This window comes from Prunus mume, linkage group LG3, assembly GCF_029339155.1.
Source record: "Prunus mume cultivar Tortuosa linkage group LG3, ASM2933915v1, whole genome shotgun sequence".
NCBI classification, from domain to species: domain Eukaryota; kingdom Viridiplantae; phylum Streptophyta; class Magnoliopsida; order Rosales; family Rosaceae; genus Prunus; species Prunus mume.
This window is the reverse complement of record NC_142700.1, coordinates 28512325-28535123: the sequence shown is the minus strand read 5'-3', so window position 1 is coordinate 28535123 and position 22799 is coordinate 28512325. Positions and strand designations below refer to the sequence as shown.

At 34.4% G+C, this 22799-nt stretch overlaps 1 protein-coding gene across 3 annotated transcripts; it reads right to left on the bottom strand.

The window, feature by feature from the left end:
• Window positions 1–9626: 9626 nt before the first annotated feature.
• Window positions 9627–22229, bottom strand: LOC103326909 (stomatal closure-related actin-binding protein 1). 3 transcript variants are annotated; one of them, XM_008229158.2, is made up of 13 exons: window positions 21933–22229; window positions 20982–21279; window positions 20401–20529; window positions 18544–18636; window positions 18086–18226; window positions 16878–16946; window positions 16147–16230; window positions 13309–13489; window positions 11497–11613; window positions 11270–11328; window positions 10663–10797; window positions 10085–10234; window positions 9627–9953 (listed from the first exon to the last, which is right to left on the bottom strand). In XM_008229158.2, the coding sequence occupies exons 2-13, from the start codon at window positions 21261–21263 to the stop codon at window positions 9897–9899; spliced, it is 1497 nt and encodes a 498-aa protein (XP_008227380.1). In that variant the 5' UTR covers window positions 21264–21279; window positions 21933–22229; the 3' UTR covers window positions 9627–9896. The 3 variants fall into 3 exon arrangements, with proteins under 3 accessions (XP_008227380.1, XP_008227381.1, XP_088904078.1); XM_008229159.3 differs by having other exon boundaries at window positions 21790–22113; XM_089047952.1 differs by having other exon boundaries at window positions 20982–21298; window positions 21933–22112.
• Window positions 22230–22799: the final 570 nt, after the last annotated feature.

Below are 22799 nucleotides of genomic sequence, written 5' to 3'. Positions count from 1 at the left end.
GGGAACAACTGAAATCCCTAAATTCCTTCTAGAATAAAAAGTCAACTTTTAAACCATTAAAATATTCTGGGGTAAAATTGTCTTTTACTTTAATAAATTAATAATTAAATATTAATTTAGGTTCAGGTTATTACATATTGACATTATGCCTTAAAAGTTGAACATTTTATAATTGATTGATATTAAACACGTAACGAGTTATACTATGTAGTCGTATTTTAGTTCCTTATAGTAATTTATTTACATTTAAGAAATAAAAAATATAAAAAAATAAAAAGAATAGTTTAGATGTTCAAAAATTGTTTTTGGTTACAAGTTAAAAAACAATTTCTGTTTGGCCAATTGGATTTATATAAAGTTACCCAAGTTTTATTGATTCTGGTCACAAGTTATATAAAGGGACCCCTAACTCATGAATCATGAAAAATCTACAAATGTTGTGAAGTAATTGTAACAACATTATGGTCCATCCTAATCCATAACACTGTAATACCCTAATTTACAAAGAAAATGACACATAGTACCAAGGTAAGAATGGACTTTGAGGAGTAAAATTATGTCATTATAACACAATTGAAAATCTTGTAATCTACGAAAAAAACTTGTAAACTTTCTACTTTTACACTTGTTTTTCTTGACTTTTAATCTTAACAATGTACTATAAAATCCATGTTCATGGTAGGAAAAGAATATAAAATTATAATATTTCGTGGATGTCTACAAAAGTACAACCATGTAACATAGAGTTCAACGAGTAATATAGTTCTTATTTTAGAAATTGATTTCAACCCATTACATAGAGAAAACTCGAGGTGAAAAAATTTGATGGATAAAGACCTTTCAAACTCTCAAATAAATGTTGATGCGCGTTCACCAATTCTATGAAACAAAAGAAACAAAAAAATTAAAACTATCAACCTTAATTGATTTTTAAAAACTAGGCATAAAATACGGAGGAATTAGCCACAACTAGCCATCATAATTCATATAAATAAAACTAGCAACTCATAATGAACTTGAGTAAAGCTACAATAAGGTGACATATTGAAATCATAAGAAAAAAAAAAGTCTCATAAAAAAAGAATCTAAAACGGTAATTTTAGATTTATAAAAGTAAACAAATACCATAGCGAAATGGGATATTTGTAGAAATGTCACCTGAACTTATACCTTAGTTTCAATTTGTCACCTGAAAAAAAAATTTAAGTGAAATGTCACTTGAATTTTTCAAAATCCATGATTAGTCACCTGACTTTAACATCATCCAATTTTCCATCTATTTTCAAGGGTATTTTGGTCTTTTCATTTTCAAGGATATTTTAAAATTGGAAAAAATTATTATTAAAAAAATAAAGCTTAAATGTAAAAATGGCTAGGGGTTAAATGTGAAAATATATATCATTTTTATAATTTTCAAGGGTCTTTTCATAATTTTTTTATAATGATTTTTCCATTTTTAAAATACTCTTGAAAATAAAAAGACTAAAATACCCTTGAAAATAGTTGGAAAATTGGATGATGTTAAACTCAGGTGACAAATCATGGATTTTGAAAAATTCAAGTGACATTTCACTTAAATTTTTTTTTCAAGTGGCAAATTTAAACTAAGGTATAAGTCCATTGACATTTCAATGAATATCCCTAGCGAAATTTATAAGCATGTCATTGTGAGTCAAAAAGAACTCAATTGAAAAATAACATGTCAAATTGTATGTCAATTGCCAAACAGGAAGGACATATTTGCATGACCCTTACGCAATTGCATTTGCGTTAAATATTAACAAAAAGTGGAAACTTGACAACCAGATAACCGGTAACCAATTTTTTTTTTTAAAATATTGGGGAATCATAAAGGACAAGTGGCACATGGGTGTGCTTGGTGCACTATAGAAGGTGCCTATGTATTATATGTTGTGGCTAAATTCATTCCAAGCCATGAGATGCGAAATGTTTCCTTCAATATGTATATGGGTATATGTTTGGATTTATTTCCAGGTTGAGGTTTCTTGAGCATGTGTATGGAGAGTGTATTTTGAAATGAGTTTCATATTTGATTTTTGTATATTTGGAGTGTATTAAATAGGTGACATCCAAATATTAGAGTGTATTAAATTAAAGAGATATTTAGTCATGTACCCATTCTTAGCACTAATAATATGGATAAACCCTACACCATTTAATTTCTATAAACAAACCCAAAAAATGATAGCTGGCCCTATTGAATTTAATTTTGATTATTAAATTACTTTGATGTCTTATTGAGTGTTTTGGGCTTTTTTATGAAGTGGGGGTGGGTTTTTTAAAGAAATTAATGTCAGTTTTGTAATTTAAAAGAAGTTAAAGGTCTTTGTGTTATATTGTAAATGGGTTTTGGATGTATTTCTAAAGTCCATTTCATATAGGTTTTAAAATAAAAAATAAATAAATAAATAATTTGGGCTCCTATATTGGGTTGAATCTCCTTTTTTATTTTTATTTTTATTTTATTTTATTTGTTATAATCTGGGCTCCTAATAGTGAATCTTCTTGAATTAAAAGGTATAAGGGAACAAGGTTCATGATTAGAAGAAGAAAGACGAACAGATTTAGTCGATGCATAATGTTTATAATTATTAATTGATAAACAAAAGTGGACCCTAATAAGGAACGAGAAGCTAAGGTGCTAAGCACTTTATTGGATGGATGCCCGAGTAACGATGCCAAAGAGAGGATGACTTGAACACTGAAGCAAGAGTTGTTTGCACAAATGGACGCATAAATTTTTTAGCGGAGGTGCAATATTGACTAAGTATGAAAAATGGTTTTTCGGAAAAATCATTTTCTCAAGATAATTTTTGGCGGCTTTTATTCCTTACACATCAAATAAGAAAACTTGATTTTATGGGATTTTATTATGAAATATATATTGACTTAATGAGCCATCATTTATAGCCTAAATCGTATTTTGCACTAAAATCGGATTTTCATGTTTTGATTTGGTGGGAATTTGATTTTCTAGTATTTTTATTTGAATCCAAATGGGAGGTACTTCCTTATTTACATTGTAAATGGAGTAATATAAAAACTTAAGTAAATGGAGTAATATAAAAATAAATAAAAGTAAAAGTAAAGGGACAAAGTAAATGGAAATAAGGTAATAAGGTAATCTGTACACCAGTTGAGCAAAGGGGCAATTTGAAGCACTAACAATGGTTTTTCCGGCGAGGGGAGGTGCAACTGCACCTCCTTGCGGGAAGAATTGGATAAAGACTGTTATTACATCGGTCTTGAAAAGAATATCGTTAGATTTCAAATCATGAACCACATGGAAAGAATGTAATACTCACAAGATGATCACGAGTAAATTGAGCCACAGATAATAGATTTTTGTGTAAAGAAGGAACACGATGAACATGAAAAAGACAAAACACAAAGGAACCGGAAGAAAAGGAAAGATTACCAGAGTGAGCGATAGGAAGTGAGTCACCATTACCAAAAACAACACCATCTGATGGAGTAAAGCCAACGGTGGGTGCTAGAGAGCGTGCATCATTTGTCATGTGATGGGTGGCTCCCAAATCCAAATACTAATTAGGGTCGGAGGTGTACATAGAATGCATACTGGCAATATGGCCAAATTGTAGATAATTCCAACACCGAGGAGGAGGAGGAGAGGATAGAGGAGGTCCCAAGAGTCCGGATGATGGGGGAGTACATGGGCTAATGATAAAAGGTGCGGTTGAAGGATGGAGGTGACCAACATCATGTAGTTAGGTCCCAACCCACGAAGAGTATAAGTGACAAGATCTAAAGGAGAGTCGGTTTCTTTGACTGCAGCAAGTTGATTAGACAAACTTTTGACAAGGGAGAGGTACTAGGGAATCGTATGCGCCTTTTTGAACAAAGAGAAGTCAGAATTTCAATTGGGTAGCATGAGAAATGGATTGTTGTGAGGAAGTGTGATGAAGACAATCCCAAATTAACTATGAATTTTGAAAGCCAACAACCTGTAAGAGCACCGGGTCAATAAGAGGCCACGAAGAAGATAAGGCGATCGATGAGAGAGCAATGTCGTTAGGAGCAAGAGAGGCCACGGGTCCAGGTGGCACGACAATGACAGAAGCTAAGGTGCAAATGGGGATTAAGCGTGTTTCTAAACCACTGATACAACTTGTTCAAGAAATGGTTTGCTCGACATGCAATACCTGAAAACAAAGAAAAACTAAAGAAAGTAAGCAATAGTAACAAGACTCTTAATCAATTCCCCGACAGCAGCGCCATTTACTTGTTGGACAGATTGTACTCTATCTATTTCTTGTAAGTGCACGAACCAATTATAGTATAGAAATGCAAGAACAAGGTCATTCCACAGAGACTTGGATGAAAGACACTTAATACTACTACTTAGACTCACAAGTAACCTAAGACTAAACAGAATTTAAATGAGGTTGAGTTTGAGTTTGTTTGGAGTGAAAACTACTAAAAAGGATTGCAAAATAGCAAGTGACTGAAAACTACTAAAAGGGATTGCAAAAATAGCAAGTGACCAGCAAGTAGATGTTTAGAAAATTTTGAGACAATGAAAACAAGCATTAGGGGTCAACTTCATCATGACAATCCAATTTCAAGGTACAAGTTAACAATCACCTAAGTTCATTAATTCAATTTCTGGAGTTCATTCTTTCTTATGTATGATTATCTAGATGGAGTTTGGTTTTAATCAAGTACTCAAAATACATAACTTAGCTATGGTGTTTAGTCTAAACTATGAATCTGAATCCATTAAGCTTAAGAAGAACACTAAGGAACCAAGTAAACATTTAAACATGGTGTTTGTCGTAAATGCATTACCCACTCATTCACTAATCAGTTCAAGAGTCATATGGTGTTTATGTAAACTTGAACTAGATAGCCAACATGCAGGTGTTAATAGTGGCCAGTTATTTAAACATGCACAAAGATTCAACTAAGAATAAGTGAATGAGACCAGAAAATTAGAAGTAATCAACAAAGGGTAACATTTAACTTGAAAACATGAAACTGTCTTGTCAGGTTACATTGAAACCCTAGCTATGGATTTAGCTGCTCATAATGGGAAAGAACCTTAGACAGAAATGAGAAAACATAATGAATGCAATAAGAGTAGAAAAACCCATTTTCTGAAGTTCTTGTGGTGTCCCAGGCTTTCCACGTCTAATGCTTCTCCAAGAGCTTCTCCACATCTAGAAGGATGTATGACAGCTAAGGAGGTGATTTGGGATAAGTATGGGTGAGTTATGATGGCATAGCAAGAGGAAATTCGTAGGGAAATGGAAGGAAGGCTTTTTGGAACTGTTTTGGTGATTTGAGGTTGTTTATAGTGTTGGTTTGATTTCTAGAGTGTATGGGCAATGATGGGAGTGTTTTAAGGATGGATGGAGTGATTTGTCGGATTGTGAATCCCAGGATGTGCACACCTTGAATGTGGAATGGAAGTGGTATTTATAGGAAGAGGGAAGTGAGAAATCTGAATTGAATATAGCTAATGCCTACAACACTTGCAATTGAAAATCAATTTCTTGGCTACTGCACTTCCCACAAGAAATAATAGCTCATGCATAGCTCATCATGACCAAGCATCAATTAGGTCATCCATAGATCAGCATGACTCATAGGCTCACAAATTGTGCTTGCCTTAATCAATTGATAACTTTGAGCTGTTCATCTTGAAGTTCTGAATGTCTCTTTTCCAACCACGTGTGATTTAGCCCAATCCAAGTTCAGATGAAGAAGATAAGTTTGAAATGGTTTTCTAACTTAGTCTCCAGTTTTTACATGTTTTTGCACCATTTTGCTTCAAATGCCTCAAGTGGTACTTAGAGCTCAATGAACTGAATAACAAACACAAAATAGATTAAAAGCACATGTTTTACTTTAAAACATAACCAAACAATAGGATAAAGTGCAACAAAATGATACATAATTATGCATTGATCAAGTTCCAATCACTTTTTGGCTATGGTCCAAGAACAAAAGTTGCTCCACTCATTGTCCTGGTCACACAGGTATATGTCTTGACCGGCGGTTGGGAGATTTTTCTGGTCACCGGAATTTCTCTGGGCACCCACGCGGTGGCAACACATGGGCACTGTTTGGGTGACCCTTTTGGTCCTAAAATGTTCGTTATGTCATCCCGAGCATGATGGTATGCTCGGATTTGAATTTGGTTATCGTTTGACTGTAGATCGGATTATGCATATTAGGCGTTATCCGGGTTCAATATGTTCATACCATTGGATCAACTCCAATTTCAATTATGTTGATCTAGGCATCTCTAGGATTGTGTAGGAATTCGCGGATCGTGAATCGAAGTCCTAGATGCTTCGATTCAATGATTCAAAGATTAAGTTAACGGTAACCGTCCAATCATGCGATCGCGAGCAATTCGACCATTCTATTCGGACCAAACTTGCAGAACATGTATAATAAATTTGGTTGAACCCATAGAAACTTTTGGATCGGAAATCAGGGGTCTTAAACCCCGCGGGCCCGGTTGACCAAGTTTGGGCAGTTTTACCCCTCGGTTGACTGTGGGTAGGGGTGGGCACGGTATGGTACGGTATTAAGTCCGTACCGCTACCGATACTAGAAATTTAAATCAGTATGGTACTGTATGGGATTATGGTTTGCCAAACTTGGTACCGTGCCAAATCGGTATCGGTAAGGTATTGGTACCATTTCGGTACCAAAATGACACAACTAAAAAATGAACCAATTCAATATTCAACATATTCATTCACCAAAATAAGTGATGCCTAAGTTACAAATTCAAAGATTCAACATATTCAATATCCAAATCCTAATCAACATATTCAATATCCATCAACATATTCAATATATCCAAATCAACCAAATCGGTATTTATCCATCAACATATTCATCAAATCCAAATAGTTAAAACTTATGCCTTATGGCTTACAAACCAAAATAATTAAAATCCAAATGGTGAAGGAGAATTTTCGAGTCCTATGCAGCTCCATACCTAATAACAAAGCTCAGTCAGTTTTTATGATGCATACATGGAAATTTATGTTAATACATTCAATGAAAGAAACCATATACATGAAATTGCTTTTAATTATCAAATGAATCAAAAATTATATTTTAGTACTATTCGGTAAGATATGGTATTGACCGGTACCAAAATCTTGATACCGCTACCATACCATACTCTATTGGTACGGTACGGTTCGGTACCGAATATCTCCCCATACCAAATGAAACGGTATGAAATCGGTATAGTACGGTATGGTTAGGGTACGGTTTCGATATTTCGGTTTAAGATGCCAACCCCTAACTGTGGGTCTTCCGATGTAGTTTCACCCTTCGAGGAGTACTAGAATGATCTTAATAACGAGTCTTGACTATTATTTGAGTTATGTTAATTATGTTGGGGTTATGAGATTGCTTTATAGTATCTTATGGAATTCTTGGATATTAGTTTGATAATTGAAGTTATGGAATGGATGAGCTTGGGATACTTGATTGATGAGTTGTGAAAGTGAGCCTTGGGTCTCGGCTATGATTATTAGGAAGGGAGTGGATGTTTGTTTTTAAGTATACTTCGTTCTTCTAATATGGAATTTCTTGCATAATGAAGTTTGATTGAAAATTGACTTAATATGGGTTAATGAGGTATGAGATCTCTAAGGGTTATTATTTATTATTATTTTATATTATTATGATTACTATTGAAGTATATGGATTGGGTGATATCTGGTTATTTACAAAAGTCTATTATTTTAATTGTGGAATATAGTATTTTATGAAAATTAATATGAAAATTAAGTGTAAACAAGTTTTGATTACTATTTGAATTATTTTTGGGTCTTTATAGAATATATGCTTGAGAGTTTATTTTTTATACTATGAATAAATATTTGGGAAAATTGAATTAAGGGAATATTATTTTTATAATATTTATATAAGGGTTATAAACCTCGCCATTATATGTACCTTCCTTGATCACTATATCCACACGTGGCGCTGGACTTTCCGGCGTGTAGGCTTCCAAGGCTATTGATTCTGGAATGGATGGATACTTGGAAAACTGTGGATATGGTTTGGGTATGTTGGAACTCGGGCACCCTTGATAGGGTGTTAGCCTAGTCCCCCAGTTGGATCGCTCGTCCCTGGCCATGGTTGTTGAGGGTTTTTAGCCAAACAATCCCCGTGTCAGATTGTTTTCCTCGGTAAATGATGCATTATCATATGTACCTCCTCTTGAATATTGATATTTGGAAACAGTAGATATGGATACTAAGATACATGGAAATGAATAGCTGGTTAGTCTACACGCGTAGAACTTGTCACAGGCACGCGAGTATTGAGGATTCTGCTGTGTGTCTGGTTAGCCCAGTTCCCCGGATGGACGGCTCGTCCCTGGCCACATGGTTGTTGAGGATTCCTCCATATGGTCTAGTTAAATGATCATCGAATTGGATTGTTTTCCACAGGTATGATGGTGTGAGGTGTGTGTATTTATATATATATATATATGGATTTATTTCCGGGTTGAGATTCTTGAATTTGTGCTTCGTGAGTACCCTGTACATGTATGAATGTTCAAGTCTTGGATTGGGAAGTGTTGTTCGGCAACATACGCCTAGAATAGGGTACGATTGCGGGGAAAGAATTGATAAAATGATAGGAAAATATTGTATAAGTATCAATAATATCGGAAAATATCGACGCCGATAATTTCTCACTTCAGCAACATTTGGCTAAAATATCGCTATACTATCCATCATATCAAGATGATTAAGATAATGAGAAATTTTAAAAGTTATTTACACTAACACCCTCTGAGATTTTTTGTGTTTTCACAAAACCCCCTCATGTCTCAAAAATTACATGAACACCTCTTGAGATTTTAGTTTGTTTTCACAAAACACTTTTTCATTGATTGTTTGTCCAAAAATTGTTGATTTCAATGAAAAAAAACTTATGCAAATGACAAAATTAACCTCAATGAAGTATATGCAATCTAATCTCAAAGGCCAACTTTTTCATTTGGAGATTTTTTTGTATAAATCCATCAATTTTTGGATGAAAAATAAATGAAAAGAAGTTTTGTGAAAACAATTTAAAACATCCAGGACTGTTCTCATAATTTCCAAAACCTCAAGAAGTTCTGTGAAAAAGCCGAAAACCTTAAGGAATGTTAATGTAAATAACTCAAATTAGAACCTTATAGGAACTTGATGCGGTACTAAGCCACTTATGCATCTTACCATGGAATGTATATGATGTAAAATATTATAGTAAATCATTATAAATAAATTATTATGGTGTGTTTAATCTTTTTTCATTAATTACTACACATTTTATACACTAGTGTTTATTACCTTGTTATATAATCAACTTAAATCAAATAAACCCATCATGCAATGCATTTACTTCAAATTTTTTTTTTTTTGGAGATAATTGACTAAATAAACAACCTCCAAAGTTTTAAGAAAAATCTCCAAGTCTTTCTTACACTCTCCGTGTTTTTTATTGATATCAATAATTTCCCGATATTTTCATTGAAATTTCCGTATTTTTGGACCATCGATATTTCCAAAACCATCTACCTTACTCAAGACCAAATTGTAAGTTCATTGATATCATAATCAAGCACGCACCAATCATCAAATATACCGATCATTCAACATTCAAAGATGTTACAGTTGAAATCAACCTCCAATTTCAAACGTGGGTGGTCATCAATTACACTCAAAACAAAAAGGCAAATAAAAAAATGCCTTGATGTTGTAAAGGGAAAGGAAAAATAAAGATGCAAGCGCCTATACGAACTACACAATGCCACATTCTACTATTACAAACTTATAATACAAGGGAAAACTCAATAATTACATTTACTGAAAAAAAGATATTTATGGGGCTCCGTTAGTTTCTAAGGGAGCTCTGTCGTCCGGCCCAGCTAGCATGATCTGCCATATTATGTATTTCTTATCAGCAATCTCTTCATATAGCAAAACAAGGAACCAAGAAAGAGCAAGGAGAAGCAGGAATTTTAAAACTAACAATGAATAGTATAAGTGAACGATAAAATTATACATACATTACAATCGAAAGCAAATCTCCGGGCAAGCATGATGGCCGCATTCCTCTCTCGTTCTGACTCAAATGCCAATACAAAGGAAAGTCCTTGTTTTGCTTGCCAAAACAATGCCTGAGTTGCAGCATTCCCACCTCCTCTAACTCCACATAGCTATAGGACACCAACAAACAACATCATAGACATGGTTTAAAATCACTGAAACAAAAATAAAGGATAACAACTAACATTATAATACAAAAATCATTGCCCATTGGGAAGCTGTTTCTATTTTGGTTTCAATTGCATTGACAACTAAATAATTGCTATCAGAAGTACATTGCACTTTATGCATCTCAGATGTGGTGCATTTAGAATGAAATGCAACAGAAAACCTACGGGAAGAAAGATACTTAGACAGGATAATGCCACATCATTTTGGTCACCAAAATTCACTGTTTTACTGTTTCTTTAACAATTAATTATTTTCTATATATGAACAGGCTTTTGCCTCAAGTAATTAGCAGGATGATCAGGCAATTGGATAGATCCACATTCGTATATTACTAACACGTACATAAACTAATAAAATTATCTAATACCTGCATCGAAGTAGAAAAGTATTCTTTAGCAATTGTTGTTTTTCCCTTGCAAAGTTTAATCCTCATCTTTCCAACATGAAATACATGAATAGATTCTGAGGGATGATTGACCCCATTCATTTGGGTAATAACTACCTGGAAAGTAATAAAAAAACGTCAAACAGGCAATGGGTGATTTAAGGCTGGAAAATAACACTTCTCTTTCCCTTTTTTCTTTTTCAGCAGTACTATAAGAATAAATGAGATAACTGAAATATCATTACAGAAATCAAGGAAGAGGGTAAAACCCAAGCTCGATGGACAGCCACGAGGACGCCAGACTTTCTTCCATAAGTTAATCCTACTTTAAGATTTATACATTTAGTTATTGATCTCCACAAAAACTCAATACGGACAGAGCAGAGCACATGAACTTAATAAGTAGTCAGTCCATACACGATCTATGGAAAAGTTCTTAGGAAACTGACAAAAGGATCATCCTAATAATTTTGAAAAGCAATATCATTTGTAATTCAACCATAAAACATAAATTTTGTCTCACACAAAGGCTGAAAAAGTAATAAGGTATGCAAACAAAGAATTGGGGAAAAGATTTGGGTATTCATACATTGAACTCAATATCATGCTTCCGCACAAGTGCCTCCACATAGCTTCCCAAACCAGCAGCTGATGGTAACAATGAAATCAGCCCTTTTTGCAATTATTATTTTTATAAATCACGAAAAGACAAAAATGTTGACAGATTTGAACAACTGAAATAAATGTCATCACAATGTATTAGTAATTTAAATTTCAAACTTGATGTAAGAAGAGAATAAGTTTTCTAAACCAGACCAGGATCAATGGGACCAGCGGTTGTCAACGTTAGCCACTGGCCTTCCAAAATAATATCAGCTTGCAAGATTCGCCCAACATCAAAAGGCTCTGGGGCGTAAACTGATTTTATAGCACCTGTGGTAGGGATAGTAGAATGAGAAATGAATACAGATATGTCTTGAAAATATAATAATCTCAACTATGGTATTCTAAGCCTTGCATATGCAAACTCATGGGCCACCCATTGCTCGAACTTTAGCAAGGTTTCAATAGCAAGCAATTCATCCACTTGCTAAGCACAATTTGGGCACATGTGCTACAAGCTACCCAATATAATTAATGCAAATGTGTGGCATAGTCCAGCAACATGGGACGTGTTGAAAATGTAAATATCTCATGTAGGGTATTCAGTTTCTAAGCCCTTCATATTCACAAAACCTCCTGGGCTTCTCCACCCAATATGAAAACCAACTTTGACATTAGCAGAAAGGGAGAGAAAAAAAAAGACAAAAAAGACAAAAAAGGGAAAGACAAAATCTAATCTTGATGGATAAGGTATCTGAATCTACAGCTTTCTGCATTCAGTTGGATATCATAGAACAACAAACTTTACTCAATCTAACACCTTCAACAGAGCTGTACAAACTTAGCTATAGGAATTGAGATGAAAGAAAAAATAACTTGCGAGAAAAAATATATCATAGTCCTCATAAACCAGTTTGCCCAATATATATATATATATATATATATATATATATATATAAATCCACCAATAAAACAATCAAACAAGAAGAAAGTGATTGCATAGAAACATTAAGGGTGGCATTTCAGTCCTGCCCATTCAACCAACTATTCTTAAAGAAAAAAAGAGGGTCTTGAATCCAGCCCATTCAGTCATTCTTCTTAAAACAATAAGAGGGTCCTGGATACCCCTATCCTTTGTCCTTCTACAACTAAAGTGGAAGGAAAAAAAAAAAAAAAAAACTATACAATCATGAACTTCCAGAGACAGTCTCCTATTAGCACAGCTTTTAATGACACTCAGTTTAGTGCAGCATTGCATGGTGAAGTTTGTGAATGTATCTTCGATTCTTCCACCATAGGGAGAAATAAGCCCACGATTGCTTCTCCCACTGAATCAATAATGTCATAGTCTAGCCTCAGCTAAATTACCATCAAGGTCCAAGCACAGAGCGTTCAACACTATATAGGCAAAGCCAAAACACTTCACTACTTGAGTGAGCTTTTAGCTAGTTAGATCCATGTTACATGGACTTTGAGTATAAATATTGTTGGGTACGTGAGTGAATCAGACAATATTATCAACCACATAATAGCACAAGATTTGCAATCCATCAAGTCAATTATTTCCAATGGACGGAAATTTGAAATTAGTTGGTTGCTAGCTTGTGGTGACATAATTGGTTAGACATCTGACACAATCTGAAAGTAGGAGGCTATTCTGATTCCTGGCCCACAACGCTAGTTCCTCTACTTCATGCAAAGGAATTCATACACATATCAGACATTAAAACACACAAAAATCCACAGCTGTAAAGCTACACAGAACATATCAAAGACAACCCAGCAATTAAGTGCATGTCCGCATGCTTATGACAACATGGTTAACTGCCACTGGCATTCATTTATTAAAATTTTATTTATTTATCAAATAAACACACACGCATGAGCACACACACTACACCAAAGGAAGTGAAGAGTAACAAAATGAGCATGATGTGACACCAGCCTATGCATGTAACACCCAACCAATAATTATCGTGCCCTTGTTCAGAAAAATCAGAACAAGTATAGAAAACATATATATACCTGATATAAGCTCCTTCTTGCCACCTTGAGATGATACACGATACCATTGAATCGAACACTTGGAAAGTTCTGGAGCATCATCAGAGCAAGGTTGAATTCGCAAATATGAACCTAAGGCTTCAGGGCCATCTAATTCATATAGTTGGCAATTTTGTTCCAAGCCCCTCTTACTCATTGCCAGCTGAAAGTTACAAAGTGATAGTGTTAGAATTAAAGAGTACAAAGAGCAGGCCAATATCATACTACCCCCATTCACTGGGCCACACACACCCTCAACACTCTGGAAAATGAAGGAAACAAAAGGAGAAAGACCAAATACAAGTATATACCACCAAACTCCTAATAAGACCATCATCCTTTTCCCACATCAAAACCAGCGTTTCAAGCACTATGAACTCATCTTTTATATCATGTTAAACATTCATCTTTCGTAGGAATTAACACTTGATTGCTTCCATTGTTGCCCTGGAAAAGAATAGCTTGCATCCAGGCCAGAATCATCCCTTTATTTAGCAAATACTTGTCAAGAGAGCCATTTCCTCATTTTATCCAGATTGGATATACTAAAATCCTCCAATACTTCATGACACACATCTAACTTGTCAAAAACATATTCAAAACGTGAAACGTCTTTTTGTGTCCAGTACTCATTTGTCGGATATGCCTATTTTCAATGAGGAAATGAGATTACCTTCTCTTCTAGGTAAATTAAATACAGATGATCGATACAAGAATTATAGAATTTAGTTGAGTGTAGATGCAATGAATTGTGTTAAAGGCAAGGCGTTTTATGTAAGTTTATTAAGAGTCTTACTTTCCTTAGTATTTACTGTATTAAAAGTCTTGTTTTATTTACCATTGATAGATTTCTATAAAGTTATTGAGTTTTTAGAAGGCTTTCTTTTAGTTTTTCCTTAAGTGGGCCATATATGCCACAATCCTTTTTTATTTCCACTGTCTATTGCCTGAGCTTTAGTCAAGATAAAACAAAATGACGCCAAGTGTCTAAGGTAAACCACAAGCCACCACTAAAACATAAAAGAAACAATTGATTTTTCTAAAGACCCAATTGATGAAAGAAACATGACATCTGACCAAAAAAATAAAAAGATAAAGAAACGTGACATAAACTGTGTCATTTAAAAGGAGCAATCAGGACAAATGGAAAACTTAAAGCATATAAGAAGTCTAAACCCTATATGGTGCCACAGCCTTCAGCAAATCGCACATGCTATGCAGTGCCTCGACAGCAAAGCATGCACTTACCATTACTTTTGCTAAACAATCACACACCTAAGGCGATTGACGTGCTGAGCCTCACCATAGCTTTTCACACCATTGGACACAAACGCCAAAATAAAAAAATTTAAGGACCCCGGACAAGCTTAGTTTTAGCAGCTAGTTTTCTGCATTATATCCAGTATAAACGAAAGAAACCCATTAAGACCTGGAGGCAACTTATGGGCTTCTATAACTCCAGAAGTATAGGTATGGGTCTCAGAAAGCTTTCTGTCCTATACTTCCTAGACTACAACTTTCGCCTCATCTTATAGAACGTAAATGGCAAAATTGTAGCAATGGTCCCTGGACAAAGACCAAACTTTACTTTTCGTCCCTCATATTGCTAAATTATTACGGTGGTACTTTAATTATGCCTCCACTTTCATAAATCGTCCTTTCCATCATCTCAGTCAACTTTTCCGTTAAAATGATGATGTGGCATGGACAAGTCCTACTTAGCATGGGCAAAAATGTCTTCTCACACAAGTTTTTTTAAAAATAAATCTCTCTCTCTCTCTCTCTCTCTCTCTCTCGACCAACCCCCAATTTCTTCTTCCCCCCCATCCACCCGGATTTCTTCCCATGCCAATTTCCTTTTCCTTGTTCTTTTCCATCAACTCAGGCCTGGAGGGTTTTGGATCTAATGCCTACTGGATGTATAGTTCAGAGGCTCCAAGTTCTAAATTTGGATCTAATGCCCTTCCTCCCACCCACCCCACCAACTTCTCCCCAGCCATGATCAATTTCTCATATTTCTTCCCCACCCATATCTTTTCCCAACCCCGAATTCCTAACCCTTCCCAAAAAAAACAAAACCGAATCTATTTGATGAGATAACACATGAGATCTTGAAAGGGGAATCGAAAAGGAAACCAAACAATAAAATAAATAAAAAACATGGGAACAAATCTGGATTAAAATCACATGAGATGCTGATATGGCTGTCTAGCACATGAAAAGACAAATATACCCTCATTTTTAACGGAAAGGTTGATTGAGAAGACGGAAAGGACGATTTCTGAAAGTGGAGGCATAATTAAAGTACCACCATAACAATTTAGCAATATGAGATTTGTTCTTAGGGTTTTTCATATTTTTTCCCAAAAAGTAATTCCTACTCTGCCTAAAATCTCAAGGTTTTTTTATGCATTAAGAACTAAAAATTCAAAGAATAACATAAAATAAAAAACTATATTTGAGCATCGTCTACCATAACAAACTTCCCAGCAAACCTAGTTGCTGATTTCAATAAACCATAGATCCAATGCAAGGAATTCCCAGAACCAGGAAAGCACCGAGAGAATGCATATACAACAGATCCAAAAACGAAATATAATAAAAATAATAATAATAATAAAAACCAAAGCAGCATAGCAATAAACACAAAAAGGCAAAGCGTAACCTCCATGTTAACATCAATTATTGGAAAATGCATAAATGTTTGAACCCTTCAGAATTTCAGCATATTGACATATGTTATGCAACGGAGACTCATCAAACCACATCATAAAAGTTTGATATATCAAAATAGGCAAAGCATTTACAAAATGAATAAACCTCTTTCTGAAGTCGAACAGAATTCTTAGACTTCTCTGTGAGCTGTGCCCTCAATGCTCGAAGTTCATGTTCCATGTCCATAACCTACAAATTGATGATTAATCCATGAAGAAATTCTTATAAGTAAAAATTTATTAACAGAGCCCAAAAGGGTGTAATCATGTAGGCAAGAGTCACTAAAAAAGATTGAAAAGAGAGTAATTTTAAGTAGAAGTGGCTTTCGTTATACAAAAGAAAAGTAATATCAAGAAAATACGTAAATTTTGGCAGTTTATTAATTCAATATTAGATATGCATAGAAGCATAAAACCAGGAAGCTTCCGCTTCACTGCAAAGAAAATATCTGCATAAAGACACAAACTTAAACTCGATCGTTGGTGGATGCAAATGAAAAGTCACTTACTGGATGTCTTTTTTACAAGAAGCATAATACCTTTAAAAGAATAGAAGTTTACAAAGCAGAGACGCACGTACACCCTCAAAATTAACTCAATATTTCAAGGATGCATATGATAATTCACCCTGTGAATTGGAAGAATCTAACTTGTAATAAATTAACAACCCACACTTTTCAAACATGAGATCCTTAACCAAATTGTATAAACTTAATACAAGACATTCATAGGATATCCTGATAACATTTCTCTATTACTTAAATGAAACAGAACACACAACACCATTCTAAGTCTACAGTTATAAACAAAATAAATACGAATGATCAAAAAAGTCACCTTGCTTGGCTGATGCAGCATTTTGATTCTTCTAGCCTCTTGGACCTCTTTCATTAATTCTTCCAAGTCCTAAACATCTCACAGAAATTGTACTGGTCAAAAAGATTAATTATAGAATTGTGGACAGACATGCTAAATTAATAATGCAGTAAATACTACTCATGTGTCTCAAATATAAAACAACCAAAGAGAACATGAAATGAAAATACTACTACTGTCCAAAATTGTCATTCTAATGTCAAGAAGCATGATAACCATTAATGAAGCATTAAATGTATTAAAATTCCGCATCCTAACAATGGTTTTAAACATCACCGAAACCACTGAAAATTCCGATAAAATTACACTGCCGACGCTTTCCAGAAATTTCAGTAGTTTCAATAGAAATTCGTTGTATCAGGTCAATTTCAGTGAAATCGGATTGGCCCATTTTGTAAACATCTTGGAACAAAAGAGACCTTATTACTGACCCACACAAAAGAACAAGAAGAAAAAAAAAGATCTCAGTAACCCCTGTGTGGAAGTGTCTTCGTATCTTAGTAATCCACATGCTAAAGAAAGCGGGCAAAAGACATGGGCTGAGCATTTTGATAAAGTTTATGGGCTAAGGTTTTTTACAAACTTACAAAGAATTATAAAGCCCATGGATCATGTCATTAGTATTCTACACATTGATAAATATAACCAATATTACTAAAGTATTCCCAACAACTATAATCTCTGTTATCTAATAAAATTCAATTGTCAATTCAATATATAATCGATATGAAATTGCTATAAAACTTAGATAAATTGTTCCATACAAGAGAAGAGATAAATTGATTTATCTAATATAAATATGTACTTAAGTAATGTAAATATAAATAATAAAGTACAAATTTTTTTTTTTGGACAAACGTTAAAGTAAAATATTGTTTGCACTATAAATGCCATATATTTGGCAGAGATACACTATTTTATAAAAGTTACATGGCAATCTCTGCATTATTAATAACTATAACATCTATAAATGTTACATTCAAAAATTCTATGTTTTCCTTGATCCTTAACATAACATGCTTTATAAACAATGCAACAAGCAACACAAGTTCAAAGACCAAGGGTCAATATGGATGCATTCCGTATATAGAAATTAACAAAGGCTGTGACAGTTGAAACACTCTTGCTCTAGAAATTTTGCGGTCTAAAAATACGCATATAGCACACACCTGCTTCCCAGAAGCTCGAGACATTTGTTCTTGTTCCTGAAGGGCTTCTTCCACTCTCTGTACCGCTGCTCTGGCATTTTCAATTTCAGCACGAGCAAAAGCTCTTTCCTCATCGACAAGTTTTTTAGCATCTTCTGAAGCCTAAAAATGGATTAAGAGACTCAAATTGGAAAATACTCAAGTGATTAAACAAACAAATAAGAAATGTATCAAGACCAATTTTTGTGAGGCATGTAGCAAAATTGACTGTTGATAATCTTCATCACCCAATGTTATTAATGTGGATTGGTGTTTTTATGTGTAAGAGGAACCAATGTTGTCATAGATCATGCTTTCCTATGTTTTCTCCTTTTACTTGCCGAACAATGTTTTGTACCGTTTTGGTTTTGCAAAAAGAGGAAAACAACCAAAGAAACATTAATGAACGGGCCCTTAAGATTTAAATTATATCAAATTACCTGCTTAAGAAAATTTGCTAGCTTCTTGACCTCTGCTTTTTCTTGCATTAACTCCCCTTCTCTTTGAGTCAACTGAACTGCTAAAGCCTCCACCTGCAAGAAACGATCATAAATTTCTTGGTCATTATTTGTTCCTTTTGAAGATAGCTGAGCCAAAACAATTATAGGAAGGAACAATCAAGACAAAGGGGTCAAGTGAAACATTATGGAGACAACTAAACATACTTGGAAATGGAAAATGAAAGTCCAATATAAGAAAACATAGGAGGAAAAGTTAAAATATCATAAGATGACAAGACTATAAAGATAACAAATCAAACAATTCATTAGTAACCTATAGCAAAAGAGAATAATATGGTTCCAAATGCAATCATTTAATCTTGGTGAATTAATTAAATGGCAGGTATTGGAATGGTAAGCATTTGTTACAGCATCCGTGAACACAGGCAAAACTAAAAGGTGGGAGGGGAATTATAGCATTTTCTGTAGTATAAAATGTTGACAATATCCATTTTTCCAAGGCTTGTTAGTTTATTATATCAGTGGTTAAGGCATTAAATGCTTCTTTCAGGACTGTAAACTCCCATAACTCTTCTCTCATTCTTTTTTTTTTCTTTTTTCTTTTTGTGGTCTCTTTCTATCTTTCTCTCCCCCTCACCAATTGGTGGTTTAATTGTACACGTTGAAATTAATTTCTCACCAGACATTTTCTCTTATACTCTTTTAGTTTTCTTTGTGAATTCTATTTAACATATTATATATTTTGTTGCATTTCATGAAATTTATGTACCTTGTTAACCTGAAACTTCATAGATTTCTTCTGTGAGTAAACTTGTTTAATTAAAGGGTGGATAGGCCTTCACATTTAGTCAATTAACATTACCCTAAATGCCTATCTAAGCATGAGCAGCCTCCTTGCACAGAATTTTGTGGAGCAACTACACCTTATTCCAATTCATTGCAACATCTAAAACGGTGCTAATCTTCACCAAATCCTTAAATTCCAACCTTTAAGAAGCATTAACCACCATCCAATGACTCAAATGTATACAAGGGTAGTCCTTTACTCTTGAGCTTTTTGAACAAACCATGGTTATCAATAACGTCCATCCTGTGCCAGTTTGGTATGTACCAATTTGAAGAAAAGATGAAGCAGGTACAAAGAAGTGTGGCCTAAAGTGGTGGATTGTGAGTCAAGATGCCTTGGCTGGATAAGCCAAGGTGGTTGAGGTGATTGGAAAACAGGGTCAAGTGAACACATCTGCCGGTTAAATTGAATGGAAGTGTCATACAGGTAAGGTTAGTATTTCCAATAGTCAGCTTCCTTTTAAACCCGTAATGATGGGGTTAAATCCAAAACATACAATCTCTAGCTATGTGGGTGCAGATCGTAAACTCTCTGAATTGCAAGAAATGTAGATATAGATCATCTCTTTTGTAAATTGTAATTCACACGAAAGAAGACAAAATTGTCAAAGAAATATGTTCATATTTCATGGTTGAGTATCACATAAAACGAACTGATTAAGTCCAACCAAATATCAAATCTTTTATTTTATTTGATACAAGAATACAGACCTTGTCAGATCTCACACTGTCTCACTGCAAAAATACAATAACATTATCCAGTAGGGGAGAAGAAATCCACCCATGAAACAAGACAAAGAAAGAAGCTATCCTGTACTTTTGCAATAAAGAAGTCCAACCAAATAGGCACATGCTTCAATTGGTACCCCTCATAAATTTTACATGCTATATAAAATAAACTATCAACCAGTTAACACTGAAAAGTAGAATAAGTTTACTGAAAAGAACAATAATAAGAAAATTAAAAAAAGATGCAAATGAACAACTAACCATTGAAATGGCGTCCTCTACATCATCCTTGTTTCTGCCAGCCACACGTCCTTTTAATGATTCCAGTGCATCCCGAAGCTTCTTCAAAAGCACATGTTTCTCCAAAGAAGCTGCCTCCCTAAGTCTAGCCTGTATTCAATAAGAGAATACTTCAGAATTTGGTAATCATTGACTATATTTAGATGTTCATTTTCAATTCCCAAAGGAACAAGAGAATCATTTTCTACAATCATAGCCTACAACTATTAAACCACAAATTCCCCAAGTTATTTCAACTGAAAACAATTTGAAAAGAGATTCACAGCTACAGTGAATTAAATATACTAAACCTTCAAACGAAACAAAACAAAAAAGAGAATAGAACCTTCTTACAACTTCTCATAATACGAAAATTATTCAATTCCCAGTATATTTTCTGAAAACATAGCAAGCACCAAAAATTTCCAAGATTTCCCTCAATTTCAGCCTCCAAAATGTGAGAGAAAAAACTAAAAGGTGATTGAAGCAAACCACATACTAAACTTCACTAGAAAGCAAACTAACTTTCTAGCAAAATGCAAAAAACTTTGAAACCATTTAACCTCTTCGGACAACTTAGCAGCAGCAGCCAACCCTTTCTCGAATTTACTGGCAAGGTCACGGACTGAAAGGCGTTTTTGCTGTTCCAACAATTGTGCTGTCTCACGTGCAACAACTTCCTTCATTGATAGTACCTTTTGCTCATCCTTTGCCTCCACAATCTGATTGTTAGCTCCAATTTTGTAATTAGGAAATCGACTTGAGGAAAATATCACGTCAGCAGACACAGCCGGAACGGCATCCTTTTGCATTGTATCCCCAAAATCTCGACCCACCCTCGTCATTTCTCCAAACCAATTACTGTGGCAAACACCAAAAACTATTCTTTAAAATTCACACACTGACATTGTAAAAAAGAAATCTCTAACTGAAACCAAATGTGGGTCAGAGCCCACCACTTCATTTAAGTAAACAGTTTAAACAAAATGCATTCAGTTGCTCAGAAAATTAGAAGAAGAAAAAAAACTTGTATTATTGTACAAATTTCATCATTTAGAATGGTACAATTGAGCCAGTACAAGTTAATATAAGCTTAATTTATAAATTTTCGCTCTTTCTTACAAATACCACATAAGATTGTAATTTCATTTCTCTTTTTCTCTTTAGTCTTGTCGTCTGAGTAACCAAATGGCCGACCACAAAACAAATAATACATGAAGGGCCAAAATTTCAATTATAATAAAACCCTTAGTTGACCAAAACCCAAAACCGAAAAGCAAACATATATAAGAAATATCTATTTATAACCATAAGCATTCAACACAAGATAAAATGCAAGAGCAAATACAGAAAACAAATATTCCTGATTACCCAATACAGCAATAAGCCTGAAGAAAGATTTAGAGCAATCAAGCTGAAACCCTAGCCGTTGAATTGTTGTGCTTTTTTGGTAGTGTTAAAGAGCAATGTAGAAAAGGTGAACAATGAAGACAAAAAGGGAAACTTGGACTTACAGATGATGAAGCTGTAATAAATAATGGGAAAGAGGGTTTGAGATTCTTGGATCAGATGCAGGTTTCGCTCCTATTTTAGTTATCCAAATTGGTAATCTAGAGAAACACAGAGAGAGAGAGAGAGAGAGAGAGAGAGAGAATATATGCAATGGGCCTGGTTTCGTTGCTTTTTTGAAAAGCGAAGGAAGAAAATAGACGGCCGTCGCCTGTTTGTATTCTTTTGGTTTCTTTTTTCCCACCTAATCATTTTCAATTTTTTTAATATTCTAACATCATCACAGGACGTCCAAAACTCAAATGTCGAGACTCTAAAAACAGTTTTATAAAGGCTGAGGAAATATTGTGGTTTCATGTGTAATACCAGCGCCCTCTCTCAATAGAAAATGTATTTAAATAAAAATCAGTTTTATAAAAAGTTCTAATTAGTTTTTTCCACCAACATGTTGCTTCTAAAAATTTTGGACTTTGCATTAGCCAAGTTGATTAGAGCATATGTGCCTCCACTTTGCACCCGAGTTCAAATTCTCCTTTGTAGAATCATGTTGAATTTTTATAAATATAGCCAAAATTTACTTTTTACTTTTAAAGCATTTCCAGTGGCTGCCATTAGCCCTGGCAGGATAGGGTCCGAGCCCAAAAAGGAGCTTCCAATGGCTTATAAAGCTCGGGCATCCTCGAGATCGGCCACCACGGGAAATTAGCCTTAGACCCACCAAGGTCGCTAACGTCATGATAATTCAAATTTTTTAACTTTACGCCATGTGGCAGTTCTGTCACTCTGATGCTTTTTTTTTTCAAATCCAATGGCTGGGCTTTATTTGGGCCAAAAAAATGTCAAAAAAATTCACCAAAAAATTCTGAACTTTT